Genomic DNA, 25,142 nt, shown 5'->3' with positions numbered 1-25,142 from the left:
CGGAAGCACACGCGGCCTACGTCGGGGAGGGATTCCTTCGCGGCTTCGCCGGCGCCGGCTCCGGCGCTCTCGCTTCCGAGCGGTTTCTCTTCACCGTAGCCGCCGCATTGGTCCGCCCGCTCGGGAGGGACCCCCTTCCCTTCCCCAGATTACAGTTGGAGAAGACTCACTCGACGCTCCGCACCGAGATCCTCACACCCCCCGCGCTCGCCGTTGTCGTCGGCTAGCTCCATTCGTCATCTTCCGGCGCTAGCTTGGACCCATGCCGAGCCGAGGCAGCACGCAGTTGGCGAGCACAGAGGTGCGAAGCTAGAGGGCGCATGGAGCAGGAAGGGCGAGCTACCGGCCCAGAAGGAAGCCGGGATCCGACCGACCATGGCGGCGCGGCTGCAATAAACTCGGACGTGAGAGGTGGAGCGGCGGCAGTTGGAATGGGCCCAAAACTTCCAGAGGGATCCAAATCCAAGCGTGCTCTCGTCTCAAAAAAAAATGGTACGGGCTCTCACGTGAATGAGAAAAATTATATTCTCTGCCCCAAAATAAATTTATTTTTTAATTTTTATAAATAAATTTTTATTTAAAACTTTTTTATGATCACTATGTTTTGTTGTTATTAGATGATAAAACATGAATAATAATTTACATGTGACTAATTTTTTAAGATTTGTAATAATTGATAGTCAGATATTGGATATAAAAATCAAAAAATAAAGTTTTTTTTGACAATGGTAGTACCACTTTAGTTCACGGTTCTATTTTAAAGATGCAACACAACCCTGAAAATACCTTCCAGATTCTCATCAGCATCGGCAGGGCCAGCCCTCGTTCGAGCTGAACAGCTGATACAATGGAACGAGTGCAAGAAGCTGGATAATGGCCGCCTGGGATGGGAGAAGACATTCGGCCGGTAACCATGATACCGTGGACTAGAACCAACTGATTTCAATAAGTAACGCGAGTGTAGTAATCCAAAAGTTCCATAAAAAACATCACGTTGATACATTTCAGTATACATATCCAGGAGAAAGAAAAAGATTCCTAGTATCATATCTGGGGATTCATGTGGAATTGCCTATCCAAAAAATGTTGTGCCACATTCGTTAGGCCACACAGCTCACAACCCCGTCCTATCGCAAAAGAGAATAAAATGAATAGTTGCCTCTGTTTCATTCAGATATCCAAAAATACATCAATGCTTTCTTTGCCTTTACAGTGTACAATAGTTTATTTCACTCGCCATGCTATATAAAATCTGTTGCCTCCAAGTTGGATGGCAAAAAGAATCGTCTAATACACTACCTGCAGAAAAAAATGAAAAAACATTTTCAGAAAGTTAGCTCTAGAGTAGTGAATTGCCAGATAAAGTATCACACCCACAAGGTATTGATTAATATGATTTTCTTTCATTTTAGGAACAAAAAACTAAGTCTGTAGCCCATATCAGACCAAGCATAACTTACAGTAAATTTTACCAGGAGCTTCTGTTTCATTCAGATATTCAGGTACCACATTTGATGCTGCTATATCTATACAGAGATTTATTCTATCCACTAGTTTGTGGTCACAAGCACGCTGCTATTTATTTGTCCATAACTTAGTTTGTAGCATAATTTAATCTCTTAAAGCAAACAAGCCACATAAAACAAGCTATAAGTTCTGGCCAAAAGAAGCCATACGTACCTCAAAAAAATATTTTATGTTGGCAATAGTGGTTGCCTCTCATCAGTTCCAATCCTATGGCTAGCCTGAAATGATAATGTGCAACTAATAATGTAATTGTTCCAACACGTAATAACTCTTTTTTCTTTAGAAGTAAATGAGCTACATACATCTTCAGCAGCGCCAGCGGTCATATTTAGAAAAGAAGATTCAGATGACCTGTGACATAATAAGTATTTTATGAGGTCCCACAATAAAAAATATCTGGAAACCAGTTCAGTGCCATAATCACATATCTAGACTAGATGCAAAGTACATATTAAAGTTGTTATAGCCTTGTTTATCGTTGGTTGAATGTAAAGAAAGCGAGACCAATAAAAAATGACAACTGTCATGATCCAACCATTTAAAATAAGATGGCAACCCACCGATGATTCTGTGTATCTTCCAACTCTAACAATTCGGCTGATTTGTCATCTTTGACTTTAGCGAGGGGAGAGAAGAACTGAGAACAAATAGCAGTTAATATTGAAGAAGAAAAAGGCCAGCTAAATGAAATTTCGTTTAAGTAGGCAAAGTTACCTGATGCATTGAAATAAACACAACTGATATGCCCAGTAGAAAATTAATGGTCAGGGTATGCCCCAAAAAGGCAGCCGAAGCTAGACCAGTAAAAATTGTTGCAACAGTTGACGAATACTTCTTCAAAATTGTGTCTGCAGCATGATTAACGTTAAAAAATTATAGAATAATATAGATGGAAGAATCAATGATAGTGTTTACACAGAGGAAAGTAAAAAAGGCACAAGCAACAATTACCTGCATACTTGAAGAAGAATGAAGAAAGAATGCCTTGCGCAGCATTATTACAGATGAGAAACATCGTAGCCCTTGAATGTCCTCGGAGAATATTGAAGCTCTCTGGCCCTGTAAATATATAGGACATGATTATGTGAAAAGAGATTGTGCTTTGATTGTCAAGACATAAGACAATATGGCATTCAGAAAAGATTATTTAAATATGACAACAAAAGACAGTTCATGATCGTCTTGTTCTAGAAACTGACGCTGATCACTGATAAAAAATTAGTTATATCAGCTTCAAGGCCTACTAAATATTGCATAATCTACATAAAGCCAACAAGGCAGGCATCCCTTCGCTTACAAAATCATAGTAATAAGATATCACACCAATCCCATGCCAACTAATGCTAGCTCTTTATGGATTGATAAACATGGAGATCCAATAAACCATTATATGCATGATAGCATTGACTATCATAGCAAAACTTCCACTCGAAGAATATTGTACCTTGGAATAAGGCAGTCCCAAGAATGCCAAGGAAGTTGAATATTGCACCATATCCATATAAAAACAAATTCTGCATGATACATGAAAAGAACAATGAAGCAAATAAAGGACAACAATAATGCTGACAAAAACAAGAATCAGCACATGCCTTATACTTCAAACTTGGAAAAACTAAACAAAATAGCTAATATAAAATAAATAAATAGTTGGATAGAAGAATAAAATATTATTACTCACTAAAATTTCAATACAGCAGACAAATTTTTACATGATTTACCTGAAGATATATACTAGTATCGTATTGGCTTTTCAAGGCATATTCATTGTAGACAGAAGCCAGTGATGGAACAGTTACCTACAATTCACAGTCACAAATGAATATAAATAACTTTAAAGCCTATTGTCTATTGAGAGAGCTCACAAAATGAAGTGAATGAGCATGGGTAGAAAATCCTAAGAGGTCAGATGGCCTGGAAGCTACTTACAAAAATCAGTGTGTACATGTAAGCAATAGCAGTGACAGGAAGACCAAACGCGGTATTGCCCGCTGGTACAGTGCGAAGTTGATTGATGCTGATTCCAATAAGCAGTAAAGCAAGAGCTTCCCACTGAAAATTGAGGGGAGAGAAAATCAGCATGGCCGACAAAGTTAGAATGTTGCACAAGAGCATTTGCAAAAGGCACTTTGCCATGTAACATATCTCAGTACATAGTCAGTTACAAGTCATCCAAAGTGACCATTATGGTCTTCGATATTAACTGGGAAAACATAGCAATTCTAGTACATACAGGTTGAACCTAGCATTATCATGTCGAATCATTTGAAACATACCATAAGACCAGAGGAAACTGAAGTAGACAAACGTGAATTATCTATTACTGCTAGCTTTATTGAGAATCACTTTATTACCATAAAAGCCAATTTAAAAGATTCACTCGCACTTGATTTTATTTAAGAGTTTACTAATACTCCTAAACCATTTCTATGTTCAAAGTATTCATGCTGCCGCCGAGCACTGATAATATTACTCATAGAGTAATAGAGAACATGTAAAATATCAGTTAATACCTGACCTAGTAATGTTTAAATTGCAATATAGTGGTAGAAAACTAACAGATACTTCGTCCCAAAATAAGTTCATCTTTGAGCAATCAATGCATTGGAGTTTGGGAATGTAAGAAACAAATGCATTGGAACTAGATAAAATGTGGAACAATTGCATTGGGATTTGATAAAGTGGAGGGTATTCTAGTCTTTTTGCTTTAGCATTGGTATGTGTGGGATGGATGAGAAAGGAAGTTATTTTGGAATAGAGGGAGTAGTACATAGCATAATAATTGGTTATGTTTACCCATAAAAACGCAACCTATATGTAGAATATTAGACAAAACTGCAAGACAACCTTAACCTTACCTGAATTACAGAGAATCTCCTCTTCATTATAAATTTCAGAAGAACAGCAATGACCAGCACCTAGAGAAGTTTGGATTACAAAAGGTATGATATATGCATAAACACACTAAGAAGAAAAGCACAACAACTGAGTAATGAATAAAATATGTACCTTTAGGTTGCTCAGCATTTTCACAGTTGACGGATTGAAGTACAACTGCATAATCAGCACAAGTCAGGCAATATCAGAAAATATACTCATGGAAAGATGGCAATACAAGGGTATATAGAAGGTCAACTATGGCTCCAGCTCACCTGCATGATAAATTTTAGGTAATTGTTGATGGCATACAGAAGGGCGGGAACTGCTAGGAGTACATTATTACGGGCTGCCTACATATGGAAATGATGGAGAGTCAGATGATCCGACAATGAAACAAAAAGATATGCAATAAGCATTGTTATGTTACACCACAGGTAGCATAAACAAATACTGGGAAAGGAAATTGGAAATTAAAAAATGAATATGTAAAAACGGGCTAGGTGGTTCATATAAGTGAAAATTGGAGAGTCAGAGATGCATTTAAAAATGGAATGCAAGCAACAAAGACAGCACAAACTATATTGTTGTGAGAGCAGAAAACAAATCACCTGCATGAAGGTTGAACGTGCCAGAAGTGGTTTTTCACCAACCTTTTGCTTTCTAGACTGCCACATACATCCGCGATATCATGAAGGTAAACAAGTAAGAGGTACAGTCATAATGGAAAGTATACAGAAGGCATAAAATGTACATATGTTGCGGCACTGCATAGCAAATACAAATCTGTATAGCTTCAAATTTTCAATGAATAGCAAGCATGCTTCCAAGCTACATTGTACATGCAGATAATGAAGTGCAGGTAGCAGATAGATAAGTTCTGCAGTAGGTCAACTTATCAATTTGGAAAATGTGCACAAATTTGCTGCACCTGATATTTTTTTATTGTGCAATAACTTCTCTGAGTTCTGATAAACAAGTGTACTATTAGATTTCAGAAATGGAGATGAGATTGTACTAGAAAAATTCAGTAGGCTGCTCATGTAAGAGCACAGGTGATATAATCTAATTAACTGACAGCATTTTGGTCAATCCAAAGCCATCAAGACTAACTATAGGTGTGGTCTATGTATCATTTTAGGGTAAAATTATCACCAGAATGCAAGCGCACCAAAGAAACATCAGAAAAAGTACACACCTGAATTATTAGCATCACGATAGCAAAAACAACTTTTGTGACCTCTGTCAAAAAGTTAACACTGATGGGACTGAACTGAAACTTCCCATCGACCTTTGACATGAACACTAGGATGGGCTGCAGATACAAAGCAAATCATTAGTACAGCTCCTTCAGACTCGGGATGATTATCGAAACACATATGCAAGCAACATTACAACTCAGCGTCAACCAAGTAAAGCATTCGTGCATAGCATCGGTCTTAACTTAGTATGCACCAGGATTCGTCGGACCATTCCACCAAATAAGTATTTGGGATAGGCTAAAGACGTAACACCGACATGTAGCAAATTGGATACTTGAGTTGTCGTTAAGCAGGTTGAGGCCAAACCTGAAGGCCGACGAGGATGCAGTCCCCGACGACAAGAAGGACGTTGAGCGCGCGGAACTTGGACGATATCTTGCTGCGGTGCTTGTCGTACGCCCTGGACACGCTCCGCGGGCTCGGCACCACCAGCCGGGAGCGGCACACGCTGCATTCCACCACCCCGTTCCGCTGCATCTTCCCACGACCACCGCAGAAGGACCGAGCCGCCGACGACGAGGTGCCTCCGAGTAGCCGCGGCGACCGAGTCCGAGGAGGATCACGGGCTCACGTAAGCATACCTACAAGCGCAGCAGCCAGCCAGCGACACCACCCCAGCAGCGGCGCGTCAGGGCAGAGAGACAAGCCTAACACAGGGGCAGATCTGGGGTGGGGGGGATCTGGCAGATCGCCCGCACCTCGGGGAAGGCGAGCGGGGGTGTCGGTGCGGATCTCGCAGATCTGGCGCGCCGTCGGCACCGCACCCACGCGCGGCGAACCGGGGCTCGGCCCGGGATGCCTTAGCTGGGCGGCGACTCCGGCGAGCGCTCGGGCGGCTGGCTGGATCCGCCGCGGGTGGGAAGAGGCGCGTGCGAGGTGCTCTCACCGGGATCTCGGGTCCCGGCAGGAGCCTCGGGTGGAGGCGGAAGGTGTGAGGGGGAAGAGAGGAGGAAGGTGGGGGAGACGAGGAGAGGAGTACGCGCAAGAAAGGAAGGCGGGTGTTTCTATCTATTTATATTTGCGCCTATCACAAATTTATTTCGCTGGTTTTCTTCCAAAATTACAACTTTTAAGTAACGGTTTATTAATAGGTAAAGATAATTTATGAATAAAACTTTAATATATGTGTTTTAGTAATCTAAAATTAAATGTTATAAAATAAACTACGATGAAAAATCCAAAAATAATTTCAAATTCAACTCCGTTTTAGCTTATAAACATAAGCCAAATTGTTGCAAAAGATATAAACATTTATTCGCAACTGGTCATGTATTTTTGTTTTTTCAAAGGGTTCTTGATAAAATATTGCACTTGTGATTTTAGATACGCTAAATGGCAGTCAACATAAAATTGAGAGAGATTCCATACATATGTTTCACCGTTTGAAGATCCATGCCAAGCCTCCTTCTCCGCTCATCATCTTTTCTGACGCAAGTGACACGTGAACTCTGATAGATAATCTATTGAGAGTTGGTAGACAATCTCCGCATTAGCATTTGTCGTTGGCGTCAGAGTAACATGTGTTTGTGAAGGGATAAGAGGGTGTTTCCTTGGGCTAGAGGCATAGGTGTGGGTCACGCATATGAGCAGATGAGTAGTGGAACCCTGTAGTGTCAGCATCACCGGAGCTGTAGGATTGGAGAAGAGAGTCAACGATAGGTATCCACATTGGTTAGAGGTACACCAAAGATGAAAAAGACACTTTGCTTGCGAAGAGGAGAGGAAAGGAATGAGAAAGATGCTTGAACATCATGGTAAAAAAGCAGTGGCCTAGCACCGGGTGAGAAGAAGGTGTCGAATATTAACTAGATTTGGACCATCCAAAGTTGAATGAGACAAGAGTTTTTCTTTCAAATATTACATACATTTCATCATAATCTATTAGTTGATGTTATATTTTATGCGTTCTACCGTATTTTCGCATCCGCTAAAATAAATATCCAACTTCTAAGCATTGGGCAACTCCTCAAGAGTTGATACTCAAACCGCTAAGTATTAGTGGTGATATGTCATGATAATCGTGATATATCACATAGTTTTCACACATAAACTATGATCGTCGATATTGCAAAAATCGTCGCAATTATCACCAAGAATACTGCAAATAATGTTCCATGGTCGCCAACAACAAAACCAATAATACATTGTCCAAACTAGGGAAAAACATTAAAACCTAGACACTCACCTTCGCAGTCGCTTCACCTAAGCCGTAACCCTAGTTTAGTTTGAGGAAAATAGAGGATAGATGGGTGAGCACAGGATGGAGTTATATGTACTGCCCCAAAATTAAGTGGGTTGGCGCTTAGGTAGAGGGCTCAACACCATGAAACATGGTGTTGAGCTAGCCACATTAACCTCTAGCAAGCACCCCCATCCACGATGACACATATCTCAATGTCATGGGATCTAGAGCTGACACGGCCAACCTTAGCACCATAAGAGTTATCGCTAAGGTTCTAGTTTATTTTAAAATTAGTTTTGTGCATCAGTCCAATTTTGAAATTGTTAGCAAAATAGATGCAGAATGAACACACGGAAACTTTTGTAGGAAAAATAACGGGCGCCGACCGATAATAACCACTACGAGAAAATAATTACAAACACATGAAAATAACAACAAACCATTGCATCATTCTTGTGCAGCGTATATAAAGGGGAAATATAAGAGTACTAATAAGAAAAAATTAAAAGTAATATTAGGAAACTAATATCATAATCCAAATATATTACATATTAAAATTTGAATCATATAGCTCACAAATCTAATACTATTGTTTCCAAAAAGGATCAAATCTTCACTTTCATACTATAGTTTGTTCCACGAAGAACATGTAGCCACTTCGCCACGAATATAGAAAACAAGCTGTATTTTTCAGCTTCCAGTTAATGTTAGTATTTTAGCAGCTCGGACTTCAGAGCAAATATCATGGTGTCAATGCATAGTTATCTCTCTTTGAAATCCTGAACTAGCCAAGACGAGTTTTTATTACTATCTTGGTAAGATTTTCTAACCTTATCAAAATTCATCAATTAATAAATATATAATTTATATATATGTCTAGATTCATATTCATTAACATCTATATAAATTTAGACAAGGTTAAAAAGTCTTACATTATAAAACAGAGGGAGTATAATTATTGATGGCGAGTATACAACAATTGAAATGTACTATTTTTTTTACAATGTTTGATTATTCGTCTTATTCAAAAATTTAATATAAATATGAAAAATAACAAACCGTGCTTAAAGTTCTTTTGGTAATAAAGTAAGTCACAAGAAAAATAAATAGCATTTCCATAATTTTTAAATAAAACAAATAGTCAGACATTGCAAGTTAAAAATCTTACATTATAAAACGGAGGGAGTACGAGCAATGCCCGAGTCCAACTTCAGGGTTATGAAGCTGGTCTCCGGTTCGTGCTGGTGAGCTGTGCCACCTTGTCAGGTAAATTGCTTGATTGATCGATCAAAATTGTCTCGTGTGCCCAGACGAACCAAACAAGTTAACAAGGGATAGCTCAACCTCACGTGCATTCACAATTTAAGCATCCATCCCATCGATCAGAACAAGGAACCGTAGACAGAATGTCACAACTAAATATGCTGTAACCACGCAAATCAGACTTTCATACAAAGATTCCATAAGTCATGCATTTTACCACTCAGGTCTCGATCATCGTATGAAGATTCATTGATTATAACGCTAACTAGCTTATACTAAACATTAAGAAAGTAAAGAATGTTGATAGCTCATGGTATATGAAATCCTTGCGGGCCCATTCAACATTGTAGAAGTTCAGATAACAGAGTTATCAACTACACCCTGTCATTCCACCATGGCGTCAACTTTGTTCTTTGTTGGTGGCTTTGCGTTCTTGGCTTTCTTCCTACCTGAAGAGTGAAACAACAAAGTTTGAATGAATCTTCCAACAGAATAAAGCTGAATAGAAATAAATAACAGGAGCAATTCGTATGAACATCTTTAAGAAAAGAACTACTATCGAGAAAATATCAAGACAGTCGAACATAGAACCCCACCTTTGCCTTTTAATCTTTTGATCTGTATTCTTGAGTTATTTTTCAAATTAAACTTCATCGCGGGCTTGTCCTTTGCAGCGTCTGAAGAGCCTGTTCAGAAAACACAAAAGCAGTGATATTGCAGTGAGCACCAGATACTTATAAAATGAATATCTGGTTGTCTAAACAGATGACAAGACAACAGAAGCATTATGTAAACATGGAGTCAAACAGCACATCCAGAATATATGGTAGTGAAGAAACACAAGCCACAAGGTAACAGAATACCCTACATAAACAGCCAAGCAGGTCAACTCATGCAGTCATGCTAACTCATACATGTGCTTCCTAATATGGAAAAAGCCCATCATAACTTTCCCTTTGCCTTATACCAGTGCAGAAGGGGTACACATATAGCAGATAGAGTTAGAGAAGTTGTTATGTGGGAGTGTATGTCTGTCTTGCATCCTAGCATAAAAAGGTTGGCACCATGAGCAAAATCAATATAAAATGGTAAAATTTGTATCTCATCTCAATTCAACAGTGCAATATAATGCAGAGAAAACAAACTGCATATGTCAAGAAAAGAGGCAAATGAAATCAAACCAATTAAAACTGGTGATTTAAAATTTATTCCCCACCATTTGGTTACGACTCAGTGAAAAATAGCAGGTGGAGCATAGCAATTGACCAAAACTCATGTAAACAAGAAAATGTCAATGCATATATCTTTTATTTTTAATTCAAACACTAGTCTAACCATGATGTTTTATAAAAGGTGTGCATGCGTTATCAACAGCATTCAACCAAATAAAAGTCAGTACTTACACTGTTACACAACCACTCTCTCCGTCACAAAATGTACCCATTTCTAAAGCTGAGCACAGGGATTACGAAAGTATTACCCCCTTTTCACAATATAAGATTGTGTAGCATTGGCTATATTCATATGGACATTATGAATCTAGACATAAATATAAACAATATACATTGATAGATAGCTAAAATGTCTTATAATATGAAACAGAGGGAGTAGGTGAGAATGATTGGATCAATGTTGTGATTGGTTGAGAAGAGAAAGTATATAACAATTACTCCCTACGTATTTTAAAAGATGAGACCATTAACTTTTTAGCACATGTTTAACCATTCTTCTTATTCAATTTCTTATTACAAATATGCAAAAATATAAGTTATAATTAAAATACATTTAGTAATAAATTCAATCACAACGAAATAAATGATAATTACATAAGTTTTTTTAGTAAGATGGATGGTCAAACATGCACCAACGAAAAAGTCAACGGTGTCATGTATTGAAATACGGAGGGAGTACTACTATACACACTAGCATAGTCTGGTATATTAATTCCGCTAAGCTTCAGTAATTCGCAACATTACAACTTAGAACACCTAGACATTAATAACATTCTATTATATTGCCTGCAAAATCTTTATACAACTTTTCTTTATTAGATTCAACCATCTAGTGGTACATTTGTCCATTGTTGCAAGTATCTGACTACAAATTGATAGGAGTTGGCTACAAACATTTCATCACAAACAGGCCAATTATAAAAATTTTATAACAGAGTAGAATGGTGGTGCTTCATAAATTGAATCAACACTTACAAAAACAACCCTTCAGTCACCAAGAAAATCTAGTGAATAAACCAAGTTCACTCAGGTGACATAATGGCTTTCCTTATGTTCAACATCATCAATGATAGATTTAAGTGGGAAAATACTGTTCCATCCGCTGTAACTAAAGTACAAAGCTTTTTGTGCCTACAATAGATTAATTGTCTGTCCTCCACCAACAAGAGGTGGAAAATATGACTACAAATGATGCCATATAGCAATGGGCCAAAAATAATCAGAATAAGCATAAAAGGTATCAAATCATCACCAACATAACCAATGTTACTCTACAATGCTATGGAACAGTGTTCACCTAGACGCTAGTCGGTGGCCCACTGAGGCCGCGTTCGGCAGTAGGGGGATGTTGGTTAGTTATCCGGCGCGGCAAACGTAGTAATAGATTAGTACATGATTAATTAATTATTAATTATTAAAAATATAAAATAGATTAATATATTTTTTAAAACAACTTTCCTATAGAAAATTTTTGCAAAAACTACACTGTTTAGCAGTTCGGGAAGCATGCGCGCGGAAAACAAGGGGATTTAGATATCTTGCCAAGGTGCCGAACGCGGCCTGACTAGGACTAGGCGAACTGGTTGGAACTAGTCACTGAATAGTTGGTGGCTCCAATATGAAAATTCAAAATATTGCACACACGTAATACCTATTTTTGAAATGTTTTGTAGCATATTTGCAGACTAGTGACTATTGAATATTGATTACTGAAAAAAAAAAGAAGTATAAAACTGATCTGATAAGCATAGCTTATTTTGAAGGTATTGCAAATCTGACTTTCTGTCATCGTTAAATTTATTGCGGCAGGGTATGTTGGAGGCAAGAGAGAGCATGGCGGATGGGAATAATAGAGAGGCCCTAACTCTAGCATACACCCCCACCACTCATGCATGTTTGGTCACAATTGCACCACTTTTCTATATCCTAGTCGACCAGGTTAGCTGACTAGTCACCAACTATTACAGACCGACTAGACCCACTCTGACTGATTTCACCGACTAATTCACCGTTTATGGAATCACGGCGTAAAAAACAGGTCAATTGTACCACAAATATTCCAATTTAGTGTAATATAAGTACAGAACATCGAAAGATTCATAACCACTTGCAAATTTCAACTGAACTAAATCAACAATGACCATCATAAACGCACCTTCCGCGGACACCATATCGACATCGCCCATGTTGTTCTCCAGCGCCTTAGCCATCACAGCCTCCTTCTGCTCCTGCAAGAACAGATCGGCAGATCCCACCAGACAAAGCAGCATCAGAAATCCCAACACGCCGCGAGAAGGGCACAAGCAACGGGGACAGGGAAAGTGGGCGGTAAGAACCCAACCGTACCCGGCTGAGGCGGCGCAGGAGCTTGCGCTGGCGCTTGCCGGAGACGGAGGTGGGCGCGGTCCGCTGCTTGAGCTTGCCGGTCTTGGGGTCCCCATGGGCGCGGCGCTTGCAGTCCTGGTTCCACTCGCGCCTGTTCTTCTGCACCACATTGAACTTGGCCATGGCGGCGGCGGCGGCGGCGGCGGCGGTGGGTGGGTGCTCGCTCGGGCGCCGCCAAATAAGAGGAAGACCAGCGAAACCCTCCACTCCCGGCTCTTAACCCTCGCCGCCTGCCTGGAGATTCGTGCTTGAACACGTAGCAACGCTTAACGCAATACGTGGTACTAATTATAGACGGCAGATTAAGAGTTGTATATTACTATTTCGGGACTTCTTTTTTCGGTTCTTATATACTCTTCGTCTTATTTAAAAAATTATTATGATTAATATTTTTATTATAAAATATAAATAGTATTTATGCGTGATAAATTTTTTAGTTTTTATATAAATTTTTAAATAAGACAAATGACTTTGACTACAGAAATAAGAAACGGACAGAGGTGGTATATATTATCTAATTCTTATGTCAATAGGTATTCTTACATATTTGTATATGGGTATGGGTACTTGTACTACTAACTCATGGTACAAAATCACATGATGAGTCTTCGGTCATATGAATTTATTACTTACCTAGAAAATTATCAGTGCATTGCTACAGGTAAAAATATTTTATTATACACAAGTACTAAGAAAAAGATCTCATGGGAATCACGATCTTGTGTTGCATAGTATGGTAACCTATGAATACAAAAAAAATTAGAATAGGATTAAGATCAATTGGTTAGATATTTTTATGGTAGAATTTGCCCACCGGGTTTAAATCTTATATCTGATATATATCGTCTTATTTAACTAATTACCCTCTCCGTTTTATAGTATAGATCTTCAATGCCTTACCTAGATTTATATGGATGCTAATGAATCTAATATTAATATATATATATATATATATTCATCAACGGATGAATTTAGATAAGGCTAGAAAAGTCTTACAATATGAAACGGAGGTAGTATTTTTTTTGAAAGTTTGAGACTGCGTAGAAAAATATAAAAAAAACTAAATTTTAGATCGTGTAGAAAAAATGAGAACACGTAGAAAAATACAAAATTTTCTACACAAATTATTAGAGAAAAAACAAAAAAAGTAAATTGAAGATTGTGTAGAAAGCTGACACTCTAACCAGGTGTGAACTTTTGGCTCGGTTCCAAAAAATGAGGATCAGTAATACGATGATGAAGGAGAATAAATACTGGCGAAAAAACAAACTTTTGTTTTAGTCTTTTGAGTATGCAACATGGGCTAACAAACATCTCTTTTAGCTTTTGAGCCTATAAAGACCAGCTCAACCAGTCCCTACCAACTCTGACGCGCATCACGGGCCGCGCCAGGCCACGCGCGCTCTGCGTATGGTGGGCCGCGCCAGGCCGCTTGCACATGGGTCTCTGCCACTTAGCCACTGCGCGCGCATGGGCCGCACCAGGCTTACTCCGGGCCGTCGAGCTGGCAATAGACGGACGAAAATTGGCAGGAACCTTGTCCCTTTTTATAACAGTGGAGATAGAGATTCGTTGATTTTGAATAATGATTGTATGATTTTTTTTGTTAAAATTATTGTTATGTAACATGATTATGAAAGTTGGATGTTATAATAGTTTAGTTGCGTGAAAGATTACGAGTGTTCCAAGTTAATAATATAGGTAAGGACATCTGCATATGTAGAAAATATTACACCCACTAGTGGCTATGGGTATTGGAACAAAAAATTAGTTATCATGTGTATGGTTACGACTTACGAGGTAACAAAACCGGGTGTGTATATACCTACTGGCATCTCTAATACTAACCCCATATCCCAGTCCTCGAAAAGTCTAGGGCCACAACCCCGGTCCGTTGTGGCGGATTCCCACCCCTAACAGGATTTTGTCAAGCCTGTGCTACTAGTTAAAAAAATTAGATACATGAATTTGAACAGGTCAATGTTTTTAACTTTTAGTCAGACTTTTGACTAATATTGAGTTAAAAATTATAAATGTAGTGCTATATAATTGATATGGTGATATTTTTATAGCAGTTGGTAATATCTTGTTCAAGATATTAGTGATCAAATTTTTACGTTGCAAGGTTAAAAACTTGTATCATTTGTAGACGGATGGAGTAACTACCACTCTAGTTGGTATTACGGTTGACTACAATGAACCGCTTGGCAACTACTACCTCCGTTTCATAATGTTAGATGTTTAACTTTTTTTTTGCAACGTTTGATCATTCGTCTTATTCAGAAATTTAGTATAAATATAAAAAATGGCAAGTCGTGTTTAAAATTTTTTGATAATAAAGAAGTCACAAACAAAATAAATGATATTTCCATAATATTTTGAATAAGACGAATGATCAAACATTGCAAGCAAAAAAAGTCAAACATCTTACATTATGAAACGGAAGGAGTATATTTTTCCAAATGCATTGTATATTTGAAAAACTATATTTCTTTCAACATCTCTATGTGCAAAAAATATTATTATCGTGTTTAAAAAATATATAACCGCACTGAAAAAACATGGCAGTTAGATAATTCTGCATAACATGGTACGAGGGCTTTTTTGGAATGGAGAAATTTTCGCACAAGTTAATTAAATTCATCTGAAATTTCCACAGAATTCCTTAAAATAAACCTATAACGGTTGATGAAATCATCCGATAACATTTTCTCTATTCCACCCGCTTTGGTCAAGCAGCTACCAGCTCTTGCGTCCCAAAACATGTGTGCGAGAAATTCTCCCACATGGAAACACTTGTCCCAGGCAAGGCAACGTGACACCTGCTTTGCTCCCAGGTCAATACATGTGTGTGTGACCGAGATCACCGTGGTCTTCTCATCTACGGAGAGGGTGATAAAATGGCCTTCGTTGGCTGCATTGCCGGATGCTGCAGCTCCACACAAGTCAAACCGCTCAAAGCACACGCCTCTGGCATTGAACATGAGGTTTGACGACGATAGGTATGTTCAGGGAGGGCAGGGTGCTTTGTTTATGTCATGCTGCCCTAGCTAATTAATTAACTCAAGTTTCTTGCCATAGTCGTGGTGCAAATGTGGAATGCGTAGAAACAAATATTCTGAAGTATGGTGAGTCAAGTTGTGTCATTTTTTTTCCTGGTAGAAAGTTACCTGTACTTATAATACTTTTCTCTTAGGAAATCCAAATATCCACTATGTTTTTGCTAAATCAAATACTAATGGCAAGTCATAAACAGCAGCCTGAAAAATTTCGGGATGTCACGGTATTTTCTTGAGCGGCAGACCACACCACTCGAATTAGCATGAAAAAGAAATCACAAACGAGACTACAGTAATTTCTAATTTTCGAAAAAATACTTGAAAAGATAAACAAAGATAAACAAATCCAAGAAAGCATCCGTCGACACCCCATGAATATTCCTGAAGTTTCTGCTCTGGCCAGTACCCAGAAGCAACAATCACACTATTTTGTCTGGCTGATGCACCATCTCAGGCACCAGGTTAATTTATTTTCACGGTACAATCCTACGCCGGCCACGAAAAACAAATGGCAGAAATAATTAGCATCCAACTCCTAGAGCAAATACAGTAAAAAAACAATTGGAAATATGGGAAAACGACGGGCACGATTAAATCATGGCGGGGAGCGCCCGGAATCACATTTCCAACGCTTCCAAACCCCCACCCGGGCAGCCTCGCTACGCACCGGGTGCACCAACACCGGGTCTTTCCGGGCCCACGCGCAGTGACCGCTGAAGCGAGTGGCGTTCCTACACCGGGTGCGTCGCGCGGCGCAGCGCCGGCCGTGGGGATAGATAAATGGGCTAATCCGGTAGAAAGCCCACCACTCAGCTCGCGCTTCACGAGTCCGTCCGTCCGTCCGCTTCACCGTCGAGCTCGTGGAGCTCTCGCGCTCTTGTCTCCATCCCTTCCCCGCATCGCCGCCGCTGCTTAGGTGGCACGAGGTCGCCGGAGGAGAGGCGCAGCTGCGAGGTTTGGGGCACTTCTCGATTCCCTGTGGTTTCTGGTATCTTCGTTCGTCTGTGTGTGTGTGTGTGTATGTGCCGCCGATCGGATGGATCTTGCGGTGGCTGGCCGGAATTCGTGCTTGGGTTTCGGATGTGTGTGGGTGCTTCAGGAGTCGCAAGTTGTGGCGTTTGTTTACGTTTCTGTTTGGAGATTAGGAGGTCTAGATGTCATGGTTTTGAAGGTTGTTGAGCTATGTAGTGGGAATCCTATTTTAAAATTTATTTTATGATTTTTATTCATGCTGTTGATTTCTGCTTAGTTTTATTTGCCTTGGAATTGGAGTAGCAGTAACAGGCAATTTCATCCTACCCTACCCAACTTTCCTGTTTAAACAAAGTGAAGTTATTAAACTTGCTCATCTGTCAATTTTGTGTAGAAATTGTGAAATTAGTTTAATTCTCTTAGTAACTACACACCATAGTTGTCCAATTGTCTTGTTGTTGGATAGGGAGCAATGAGGGAATATTCCATTTCTGTCCATTAAAGGCCACAAGGATGAAGTCTTTGCTCACATCTAGCATTGCCCTGCATGTGCTTGTAGGATTGCCTAGCTCAGAACTTGGTGCTTGGAGATAGCCATGGCCACCGGAGTGGCACCGGCGCCGCTCCCACATGTCAGGGTTCGTGATGGTGGCATCGGCTTCACGAGGAGCGTCGACTTTGCTAAGATCTTGTCGGTTCCTGCTCCTATAAGGGTGGGCTCATCAAGAGGCAGGGTGCTTGTGGCCAGGAGCTCAAGTACAGGTTCTGATACCATGGAGCTCGAGCCATCTTCAGAAGGAAGCCCACTTTTAGGTATAATTCGCTGGCTGTAGTTCTACCCTGCATGTATATTCTTGTTATCATGTGAAGGGTTTTGATATGAAGCTGTTATTTTGTGCTTTTATCTGAATGAACATTTTTTTTTCTATAAAGGAATCTGAATGGAGTTTCCCCTTTTTGTTGTTCTTCAGTTCCCAGGCAAAAATATTGTGAATCTATATATGAGACAAGGAGAAGGAAAACTCGCACTGTGATGGTTGGGAATGTGCCACTTGGCAGTGATCATCCCATTAGAATTCAGACTATGACCACCTCAGATACCAAGGATGTTGCTAAAACCGTAGAAGAGGTACACTCCTATGTGAAATTGTATCTTTGAATCCTAGGCACACATAAATCACGTGTTCTGTTAGATGCTCTATGCTTCATGACTAGTGAAATAACGAAGTATATGCATTTGCCCAGGTTATGAGGATAGCAGATAAAGGAGCTGATTTTGTTAGAATAACAGTCCAGGGTAGAAAGGAAGCTGACGCCTGCTTTGAGATTAAGAACACTCTTGTTCAGAAAAAGTAAGACTCTTCATTTTCCCAGATTCAGTGAGTTTTCATGAATGAATTCTCATCCTGCTTTCGCATTTCAACAGTTACAACATCCCCCTAGTGGCTGATATTCATTTTGCCCCGACAGTTGCCTTAAGAGTGGCTGAATGCTTTGACAAAATTCGTGTCAACCCAGGGAATTTTGGTGAGTGAAACCGTGATGTGTATCCTTTAGTGTCAACATCTTATTAAACTCTATGCAAATGCTGAGTACTATACTTGCAGCTGATCGCCGTGCCCAATTTGAGCAGCTTGAATATACTGAAGATGATTATCAAAAAGAGCTCGAGCATATCGAGAAGGTTGCGAAATATCTCACTCTTCAGTGTTGATTAGTCCGTAAGAATGTGTAGTATGTTACCTTACTTGCGTAGCCACTTTCATATCATTTCAGGTCTTCTCCCCATTGGTTGAGAAATGCAAGCAGTATGGAAGAGCAATGCGTATAGGAACAAATCACGGAAGTCTTTCTGACCGCATAATGAGTTACTATGGTGATTCTCCACGTGGAATGGTGATTATTTTGTTTCATGGATATCTTCAATTAATGATCATTTTGATAGATGAATGACATTTTCTACAAATAATTTCAGGTTGAGTCTGCATTGGAATTTGCCAGGATCTGTCGGAAGCTGGATTTCCATAACTTTGTATTTTCAATGAAAGCAAGTAACCCTGTTATCATGGTCCAGGCATATCGCTTGCTTGTAGCAGAAATGTATAACCTAGGGTGGGACTACCCTTTGCACTTGGGAGTTACAGAAGCTGGAGAGGGTGAAGATGGGAGGATGAAGTCTGCCATTGGCATTGGAACACTTCTAATGGTAATTAAATCTGTAATTTGTGTGTTGTACTGCTTGTATCACATCTTTCCATCTGCAAAGGGTAAACATGCCTTATGTCTTCTTTTTGTTGTATTACAGGATGGCTTGGGTGATACAATCCGTGTCTCCCTCACGGAACCACCCGAGGAAGAGATTGATCCTTGCCGGAGGTTGGCAAATCTTGGCACACATGCCGCAGACCTTCAGATAGGAGTGGTAACGATTTATTCCATTTCCCTAGTTTTACATTCTTCTCTTCTTTAGGTGCCATACATTAAATTTCTATGCTTTTTAGTAGCGCTTTGTTCTGTTTGATTTTTTTAAGCATTGCAATTTACATGCGTTATATGTTCTCAGGCTCCTTTTGAAGAAAAACACAGGCGCTATTTTGATTTCCAGCGTAGAAGTGGTCAGCTGCCTTTACAAAAGGAGGTTAGTTGAAAATAATTCCATAGTTATCATAAAAACAATAGTGCTAGATTTCTTATCAGTTGCACTTATTACAGGGTGAGGAAGTAGACTACAGAGGTGTCCTGCACCGTGATGGTTCTGTTCTGATGTCAGTTTCCTTGGATCAGTTGAAGGTAACTTGCATCTTTGTGGCCCTTTTGTGCAATGTGTTGATCTTGTGTAACTTCACCAAAATATATTTCAACACAACTGTCTATTTTGTAATCTACACAAGAACATTTGAAGTTTCATGCATTCTATGCATATTATATGGTATATAGTACATAGCAGAAATAGCAATAGCAAAAGATATATTTAGTCTTCGGTCTGAATCAAATCAATTGATGCATTTTGTAATGATGGAAAGTTGTCTTATTTTTCAGGCTCCTGAGCTCCTTTATAAGTCTCTTGCTGCAAAGCTTGTGGTTGGCATGCCTTTCAAGGTTTGATCTATAGCTATACATATATTCTAGCAAATGACCTACTTTATTGGTACTTCAGTTTCAATTGGTGTTAATTTTTCTCTGAATACCAGGATCTGGCAACTGTAGATTCTATTCTTTTGAGGGAGCTACCGCCTGTAGAAGATGCTCAAGCTGTCAGTTCCTTCAACATTATTTGTTCCTCTCAAAACTCACAAGCTTATTACTAACATTCTGTTTCTTCTAAAATTTTGTGTTGAAATCTGTAAAATGGTACAGAGACTTGCACTCAAAAGATTAGTTGACATCAGCATGGGTGTGTTGACGCCCTTATCAGAGCAACTGACAAAGCCACTTCCACATGCAATTGCTCTTGTCAATGTGGATGAACTGTCGAGCGGTGCACACAAACTTTTGCCAGAAGGTAGCGATTTGAATTTGATAATGATCTTTGTTGTTTTTTGAATTATGAACATGTCATTTTCTGTATTTAATATTTTGCTTAGTCTGTTTTATTGATGAATCCTTTTTATGTAGGCACTAGATTGGCTGTCACCCTTCGTGGAGATGAATCATATGAGCAGCTAGATCTTCTTAAGGGTGTTGATGATATAACAATGTTACTGCACAGTGTTCCTTATGGTGAGGAAAAGACTGGCAGAGTGCATGCCTCTAGGAGGTAAGTGAACGCAGTAGACCAGTCAATACCATTGCTTTCATTATTACCATTTCATGGGATGAACCAATAGCCAATTCGAAGTTATACTTTCCGCATCAAAATTGAAAATGGATTATTTTGCAGAAAATTGACATCCAGATCAATGTTTCCACCCTGTGTAATGTTTCCATTGTTCTGCACTTCTCTTTACTTAACATTTTATAACTTATAATTCTTTGCAGGTTATTTGAGTACTTAGAAACCAACGGTTTGAACTTCCCTGTAATTCATCACATAGAATTCCCTATAAGCATCAATAGGTATGATGATAAGTGTTTATTAAGATACATTGACAGTCCATCCTTACCCCTGAAATTACTGTACCCTTATTCTGTTGCTTATTTGAATTAAATTAATCGCAGAGATGATCTTGTCATTGGTGCTGGGGCAAATGTTGGTGCTCTTCTAGTTGATGGTCTTGGTGATGGTGTACTTCTTGAAGCTGCTGACCAGGAATTTGAGTTCTTGAGGGACACATCCTTCAACTTGTTACAGGGTTGTAGGATGCGCAACACAAAAACAGTAAGATGGCGAATTCTTCTCTGTTAGATAGGTTGCTCTTTATGTAGATCCCGTGAACAATGTCAACCTTTAATTGGAGATACCACAAAGAAGTGCAAAACTGTACTTTTTAGCAGTAAAAGATCAACTGAAGAGGCAAAATAACTTTAGGGAATTCTCTCTTGTGAAACCCAATGTTCTTTCGGTGATTTCTGACCGTTAATGAATGCTGCAGGAATACGTTTCTTGTCCTTCTTGTGGGAGAACACTATTTGACCTCCAAGAAGTCAGTGCTCAGATCAGAGAGAAGACCTCCCACCTGCCAGGCGTCTCTGTAAACCCTCTTACAAACCTGCTGCCTCCTTTGTTTTCAATCTCATATTAGCTACCCTGGCTAACCATACCTACATTTGCCTGGCAGATTGCCATCATGGGTTGCATTGTCAATGGGCCAGGGGAGATGGCCGATGCTGATTTCGGATACGTTGGAGGTGCTCCTGGAAAGATCGACCTTTATGTTGGCAAGGTAACCTCTCCTATACCTATCGAATTCGAACCATATCAAATGGAAATCACGGTATATCACTGAAGACCTGAAACGAAAACCTAGAGCCGTCATTCTCCTTCCATTAACACGACGAGTACATATATTTTGTCTGCAGACCGTCGTGCAACGGGGCATTGCGATGGAGGGGGCCACTGACGCCTTGATTCAGTTAATCAAAGACCATGGCCGTTGGGTGGATCCTCCTGTTGAGGAGTAGGTCGTACTCGTAGACTGTATAGTTCATCATCTGTACTCCACAACAATGCTGTAACCGAGGTACGATGTTATGTATCCAACGAGTACATACACACATGTCCTGTACATCAATTTAGAAAATAAAGTAGAAAATAGGGGTGGCTGCAACTTTGCAGCACTCGTAAACATCGGCAATTCCAAATTAGAAGAATCTTGAAATTATGTCAGGATGAATGTAAAAGAATAGATACTGTTTTTTTTTTTTTGCCTACAAGTAGTTTACTGTGTTTTGAGATAAATTTCTGTGGAAAAAAAGGGGCAAAATTGAAGAACACAAGAGAAGAGTTACTGCCAATCTGCAGGTATCATGATATCAATAAATCATGGGTTATATCTTCGTAAAAAAATGTCGAAGCTTACATTATTTCCATCCGATGCAATACTAACATTTGTACCCTACTACATTATCATCACTAATCATCAGGTTGCGGTTGCACTTGCACATAATCACATACTAGTACGATCTACTGGCGGGGGAATTTGACAGGTGCAGGGGACGCGAAGCCCTTGTGGTAGAGCAGCTCGGCCATGACACCGTAGGCGCGCTGCGTCAGGTGGATGCCGTCCCAGCTGAGGCGCTCCTCGGGCCTCGCGCACACTGACGTCCCCGGCGCGCCGCACAGCCGCTCCATGTCGAAGCTGTACTTGCCGTCGCCCGCGCCGCAGCACGCCTTGGTCACCGCCGCGCCGTCGAAGCCCATGTCGCGCGCGCCCTCCAGCATCCGCACGTACGCGTTGAAGTAGTCGGCGTACGCGATCGTGGCCTCCGGGTACGACCGCCGCAGCTCGCAGATCCCCTGCTGCAGCAGCACGTTGTGCATCTGCGCGAACAGGTTGAGCCCCACCAGGCAGCCGTTGCCGTCGTACGCCGCCGCGTCCTCCTCGTTCACCGCCTCCAGGTAGCTCGGCACGCACCCGAGCGGGAAGTTGCCCGGGATCACCACCCGGGTGGCGCCCATGTCGAGCACCTCCCTCGCCGCGCTCGTCACGGACCGCACCACCTCCGGGACGAGCACCATCGACTCCACCACGCCGGTCATGATGCGCCCGACGTCGGCGACGCTACGCGCGCCGCCCGACGACGACCGCGGCCGGATCACGGCGAAGGCGTAGTTGTAGTCGTTCCCGCGATCTCTCCCACCATGACCAGCGCGTTCGCCAGCCTCTCGCGCGCCTCGGCGGGTGATTTGGTGGTGGCTTCCATGAAGCCCTTGAACCGCTGGAGCTGGACGCTCAGGGAGCTGTTGGTGTGCGGCGCGGTGACCCCGATCCTCCTGAGGGCGGCCGTGTCGAGGGCGGTGGCGCCGGTGACGGCGAAGTTGACGCCGTGCGTGAAGTCGGCGCCCTCGTCGAGGTACGGGTTGAGCAACGGCAGCCCTAGATCCTTAGCGAGGTAGTCGATCATCAGGTACCCGTCGGAGCACCGTCCCGTGGCGCCGCCGATGGCCGCGCCGTAGGGAGCCGCCACGGTGTGCTCCATCATGTCACCGCCAGGGCCAGCGCCTTCTCGGAGGAAGTTCCGGTGTCCGAAATGGAGTCCCCGAAGTTGTAGATGGCCGTGACACCGTCCACCGCCACCCCCTTCGCCGCCGCTGACTTCCCCGGAGCAGGCCTCGCCTGGCAAGTGACGACGAGGAGCAGTGCCAAGAACGCGACGAGGAGTGGGTGAACCCCAGTCGCCATGTCTCCCGCGACGCAGGAGCTGGTGGTGTGGATGCATGGTCCGTGGCATGGCGCGTCCCTCTATTTATGCTGCCGGGGCTGTCTCCGATTTCGTTCTCGATTCGGAGAAACACAGGTAGGCGTGTAGAATTCGGAGACGATTACACAGACAACGAGTCCGAGCGCCCCCCCCCCCCCCCTCCCGGGTCCAAATTAACCATGCATGCATGTAGGTCCAACTGAAGTACTGCTCCCTCAGTTCAGTTTATAAATATGTTGTTTTTTTCTATATTTATTTAGACACTAATGAATATATATATTGGAGATGAATCTAGAAAAGAAATTCAAAACATTGTATAACCTGAAACAGAGATAGTATATCAGAAGACTTTCTTATTTGTAAGATTTATCTATTAATTAATGGGTATATTTTGTATATGTATTTTGATTCATTTAACATCTATGTGTATGAATGGATTAAATCGTGAAACGGAGATAGCAGTAAGGGCATGCATAAAGGTTATTATTAGCTGACTTTCTCTAGTGCCACGTAAGCAAATATAATGCCATGGAGAAAAGAGAAGAGAGAAAAAAGAAAAATGATTGTTATGCATGACAATAGCCTAGAGAGTTGGCTCTTACTACTCGTATTTACTTAAGGCAATTTTGTTGCATTGGGTAGGAAAAAAGGAAAGAAGAGTAATAAAAAGTTTTTTATTAATAAAGAAACTATATTTGACTATACCTTTATACATATGCATATAACCTAAGTTAGTATTGTTGACGTAGATGGGAAAAGAGTCAACCTTAGACTCTATCTTTGAACATGTTTTAAGTAATTCACATACTTACGAGTACCGAAGAAGCATATGGCCATTAAGCTGCAACAACAAACTGTAAAGGAGAAAATGACTATATTGACACTCTAACCCTCGTATTTTTGCTTCAGCTTATTTTTATAGGACAAAATTTAAATTTTTAAACTTAAATTTAGAACTGATTTTAGGATTTTTTTATTAAAGTTCACTTTTCAACTTTGGCTTTAAGATTACTGAGACTGAGAATATGTATATAACAAATTTATTCATAAATAATTTTTTTTTGCAAATATATCGTTTGGTTTTTTCATACAAAAGCCAAACAACCACCCCCACGCTTTTATGTTTTGACACTTTGAAGATTGATTTTGATTAAATGACACTCTAAATATTGTGTTGCTTGATTCCATGACATTTTAATCATTTTAATCAATTTCCTATTGTCTTTCTTATGTTTTAGCCACCTAAAATGGCTATCTTGCCCCTATACTATGTATGCAAATATCTCATATTAGTATTATTAATTGGACTAATTTTCTCATTAACTTTATGTGATATATTTTTGCATGAACTTTTCAAATATATCGCTACATAATGCAATACAACATTGTGCAAAACCATTACAGAAAAAATTATGAAAACTATTTTCTTGGAGAAATGAAAGATTATGCATTTCTATTGCCACAAACCTAGCCTTGTTGAGAAAAGAAACTAAGCAACATCAGGTATGGGAAGAGCAGCGCAACTCAACAACAGTCAGTGAAAAAATTGCCAAGGGTATAGCCGTCGATTCATGGTAAAATA

At 40.5% G+C, this 25,142-nt stretch overlaps 3 protein-coding genes and 1 pseudogene across 4 annotated transcripts; 1 reads left to right on the top strand and 3 right to left on the bottom strand.

The window, feature by feature from the left end:
- Positions 1 to 927: 927 nt before the first annotated feature.
- LOC102701417 (CMP-sialic acid transporter 5) lies at positions 928 to 6,636 on the bottom strand. 2 transcript variants are annotated; one of them, XM_040521433.1, is made up of 16 exons: positions 6,365 to 6,636; positions 5,973 to 6,247; positions 5,603 to 5,719; positions 5,016 to 5,072; positions 4,680 to 4,757; positions 4,537 to 4,581; positions 4,386 to 4,445; positions 3,457 to 3,579; positions 3,249 to 3,326; positions 2,972 to 3,041; positions 2,479 to 2,586; positions 2,242 to 2,375; positions 2,088 to 2,164; positions 1,830 to 1,878; positions 1,681 to 1,745; positions 928 to 1,299 (listed from the first exon to the last, which is right to left on the bottom strand). In XM_040521433.1, exons 2-15 carry the CDS (start codon positions 6,141 to 6,143, stop codon positions 1,695 to 1,697), a joined length of 1,218 nt encoding a protein of 405 aa, XP_040377367.1. In that variant the 5' UTR covers positions 6,144 to 6,247; positions 6,365 to 6,636; the 3' UTR covers positions 928 to 1,299; positions 1,681 to 1,694. The 2 variants fall into 2 exon arrangements, with proteins under 2 accessions (XP_040377367.1, XP_006647485.1); XM_006647422.3 differs by lacking the exon at positions 6,365 to 6,636 and having other exon boundaries at positions 5,973 to 6,305.
- A 2,619-nt stretch (positions 6,637 to 9,255) lies between these two features.
- LOC102701695 lies at positions 9,256 to 12,928 on the bottom strand. The gene is made up of 4 exons (XM_006647423.3): positions 12,690 to 12,928; positions 12,499 to 12,571; positions 9,708 to 9,797; positions 9,256 to 9,560 (listed from the first exon to the last, which is right to left on the bottom strand). Exons 1-4 carry the CDS (start codon positions 12,849 to 12,851, stop codon positions 9,496 to 9,498), a joined length of 390 nt encoding a protein of 129 aa, XP_006647486.1. The 5' UTR covers positions 12,852 to 12,928; the 3' UTR covers positions 9,256 to 9,495.
- Positions 12,929 to 16,625: 3,697 nt separating this feature from the next.
- Positions 16,626 to 22,205, top strand: LOC102701976 (4-hydroxy-3-methylbut-2-en-1-yl diphosphate synthase (ferredoxin), chloroplastic). The gene is made up of 20 exons (XM_006647424.3): positions 16,626 to 16,741; positions 17,319 to 17,572; positions 17,731 to 17,888; positions 18,005 to 18,111; positions 18,186 to 18,286; positions 18,367 to 18,443; positions 18,536 to 18,655; positions 18,735 to 18,965; positions 19,065 to 19,181; positions 19,323 to 19,397; positions 19,472 to 19,549; positions 19,799 to 19,858; positions 19,951 to 20,013; positions 20,117 to 20,261; positions 20,375 to 20,516; positions 20,738 to 20,815; positions 20,918 to 21,077; positions 21,292 to 21,390; positions 21,478 to 21,582; positions 21,719 to 22,205. The coding sequence occupies exons 2-20, from the start codon at positions 17,356 to 17,358 to the stop codon at positions 21,818 to 21,820; spliced, it is 2,235 nt and encodes a 744-aa protein (XP_006647487.1). The 5' UTR covers positions 16,626 to 16,741; positions 17,319 to 17,355; the 3' UTR covers positions 21,821 to 22,205.
- Positions 22,192 to 23,541, bottom strand: LOC102705140 (annotated as a pseudogene).
- Between the last annotated feature and the right edge of the window lie 1,601 nt (positions 23,542 to 25,142).

Source organism: Oryza brachyantha, chromosome 2 (genome assembly GCF_000231095.2).
Source record: "Oryza brachyantha chromosome 2, ObraRS2, whole genome shotgun sequence".
Lineage (NCBI taxonomy): Eukaryota > Viridiplantae > Streptophyta > Magnoliopsida > Poales > Poaceae > Oryza > Oryza brachyantha.
This window is presented reverse-complemented; position numbering and strand designations above follow the sequence as displayed.

Excerpts from the sequence above, each read along its gene's own strand:
- LOC102701417 (XM_040521433.1), bottom strand. The coding sequence starts at position 6,143 with ATGCAGCGGAACGGGGTGGTGGAATGCAGCGTGTGCCGCTCCCGGCTG. Across the intron at positions 4,758-5,015 it reads CACGTTCAACCTTCATGCAG|GCAGCCCGTAATAATGTACT; the intron begins GTGATTTGTTTT and ends TTCCATATGTAG. Across the intron at positions 1,879-2,087 it reads GAAGATACACAGAATCATCG|GTCATCTGAATCTTCTTTTC; the intron begins GTGGGTTGCCAT and ends ATTATGTCACAG.
- LOC102701976 (XM_006647424.3), top strand. The coding sequence starts at position 17,356 with ATGGCCACCGGAGTGGCACCGGCGCCGCTCCCACATGTCAGGGTTCGT. Across the intron at positions 19,182-19,322 it reads CAGACCTTCAGATAGGAGTG|GCTCCTTTTGAAGAAAAACA; the intron begins GTAACGATTTAT and ends ATATGTTCTCAG. Across the intron at positions 20,014-20,116 it reads CTGTAGAAGATGCTCAAGCT|AGACTTGCACTCAAAAGATT; the intron begins GTCAGTTCCTTC and ends AAAATGGTACAG.
- LOC102701695 (XM_006647423.3), bottom strand. The coding sequence starts at position 12,851 with ATGGCCAAGTTCAATGTGGTGCAGAAGAACAGGCGCGAGTGGAACCAG. Across the intron at positions 12,572-12,689 it reads TCCTGCGCCGCCTCAGCCGG|GAGCAGAAGGAGGCTGTGAT; the intron begins GTACGGTTGGGT and ends CTGTTCTTGCAG. Across the intron at positions 9,798-12,498 it reads CGATATGGTGTCCGCGGAAG|GCTCTTCAGACGCTGCAAAG; the intron begins GTGCGTTTATGA and ends TTTTCTGAACAG.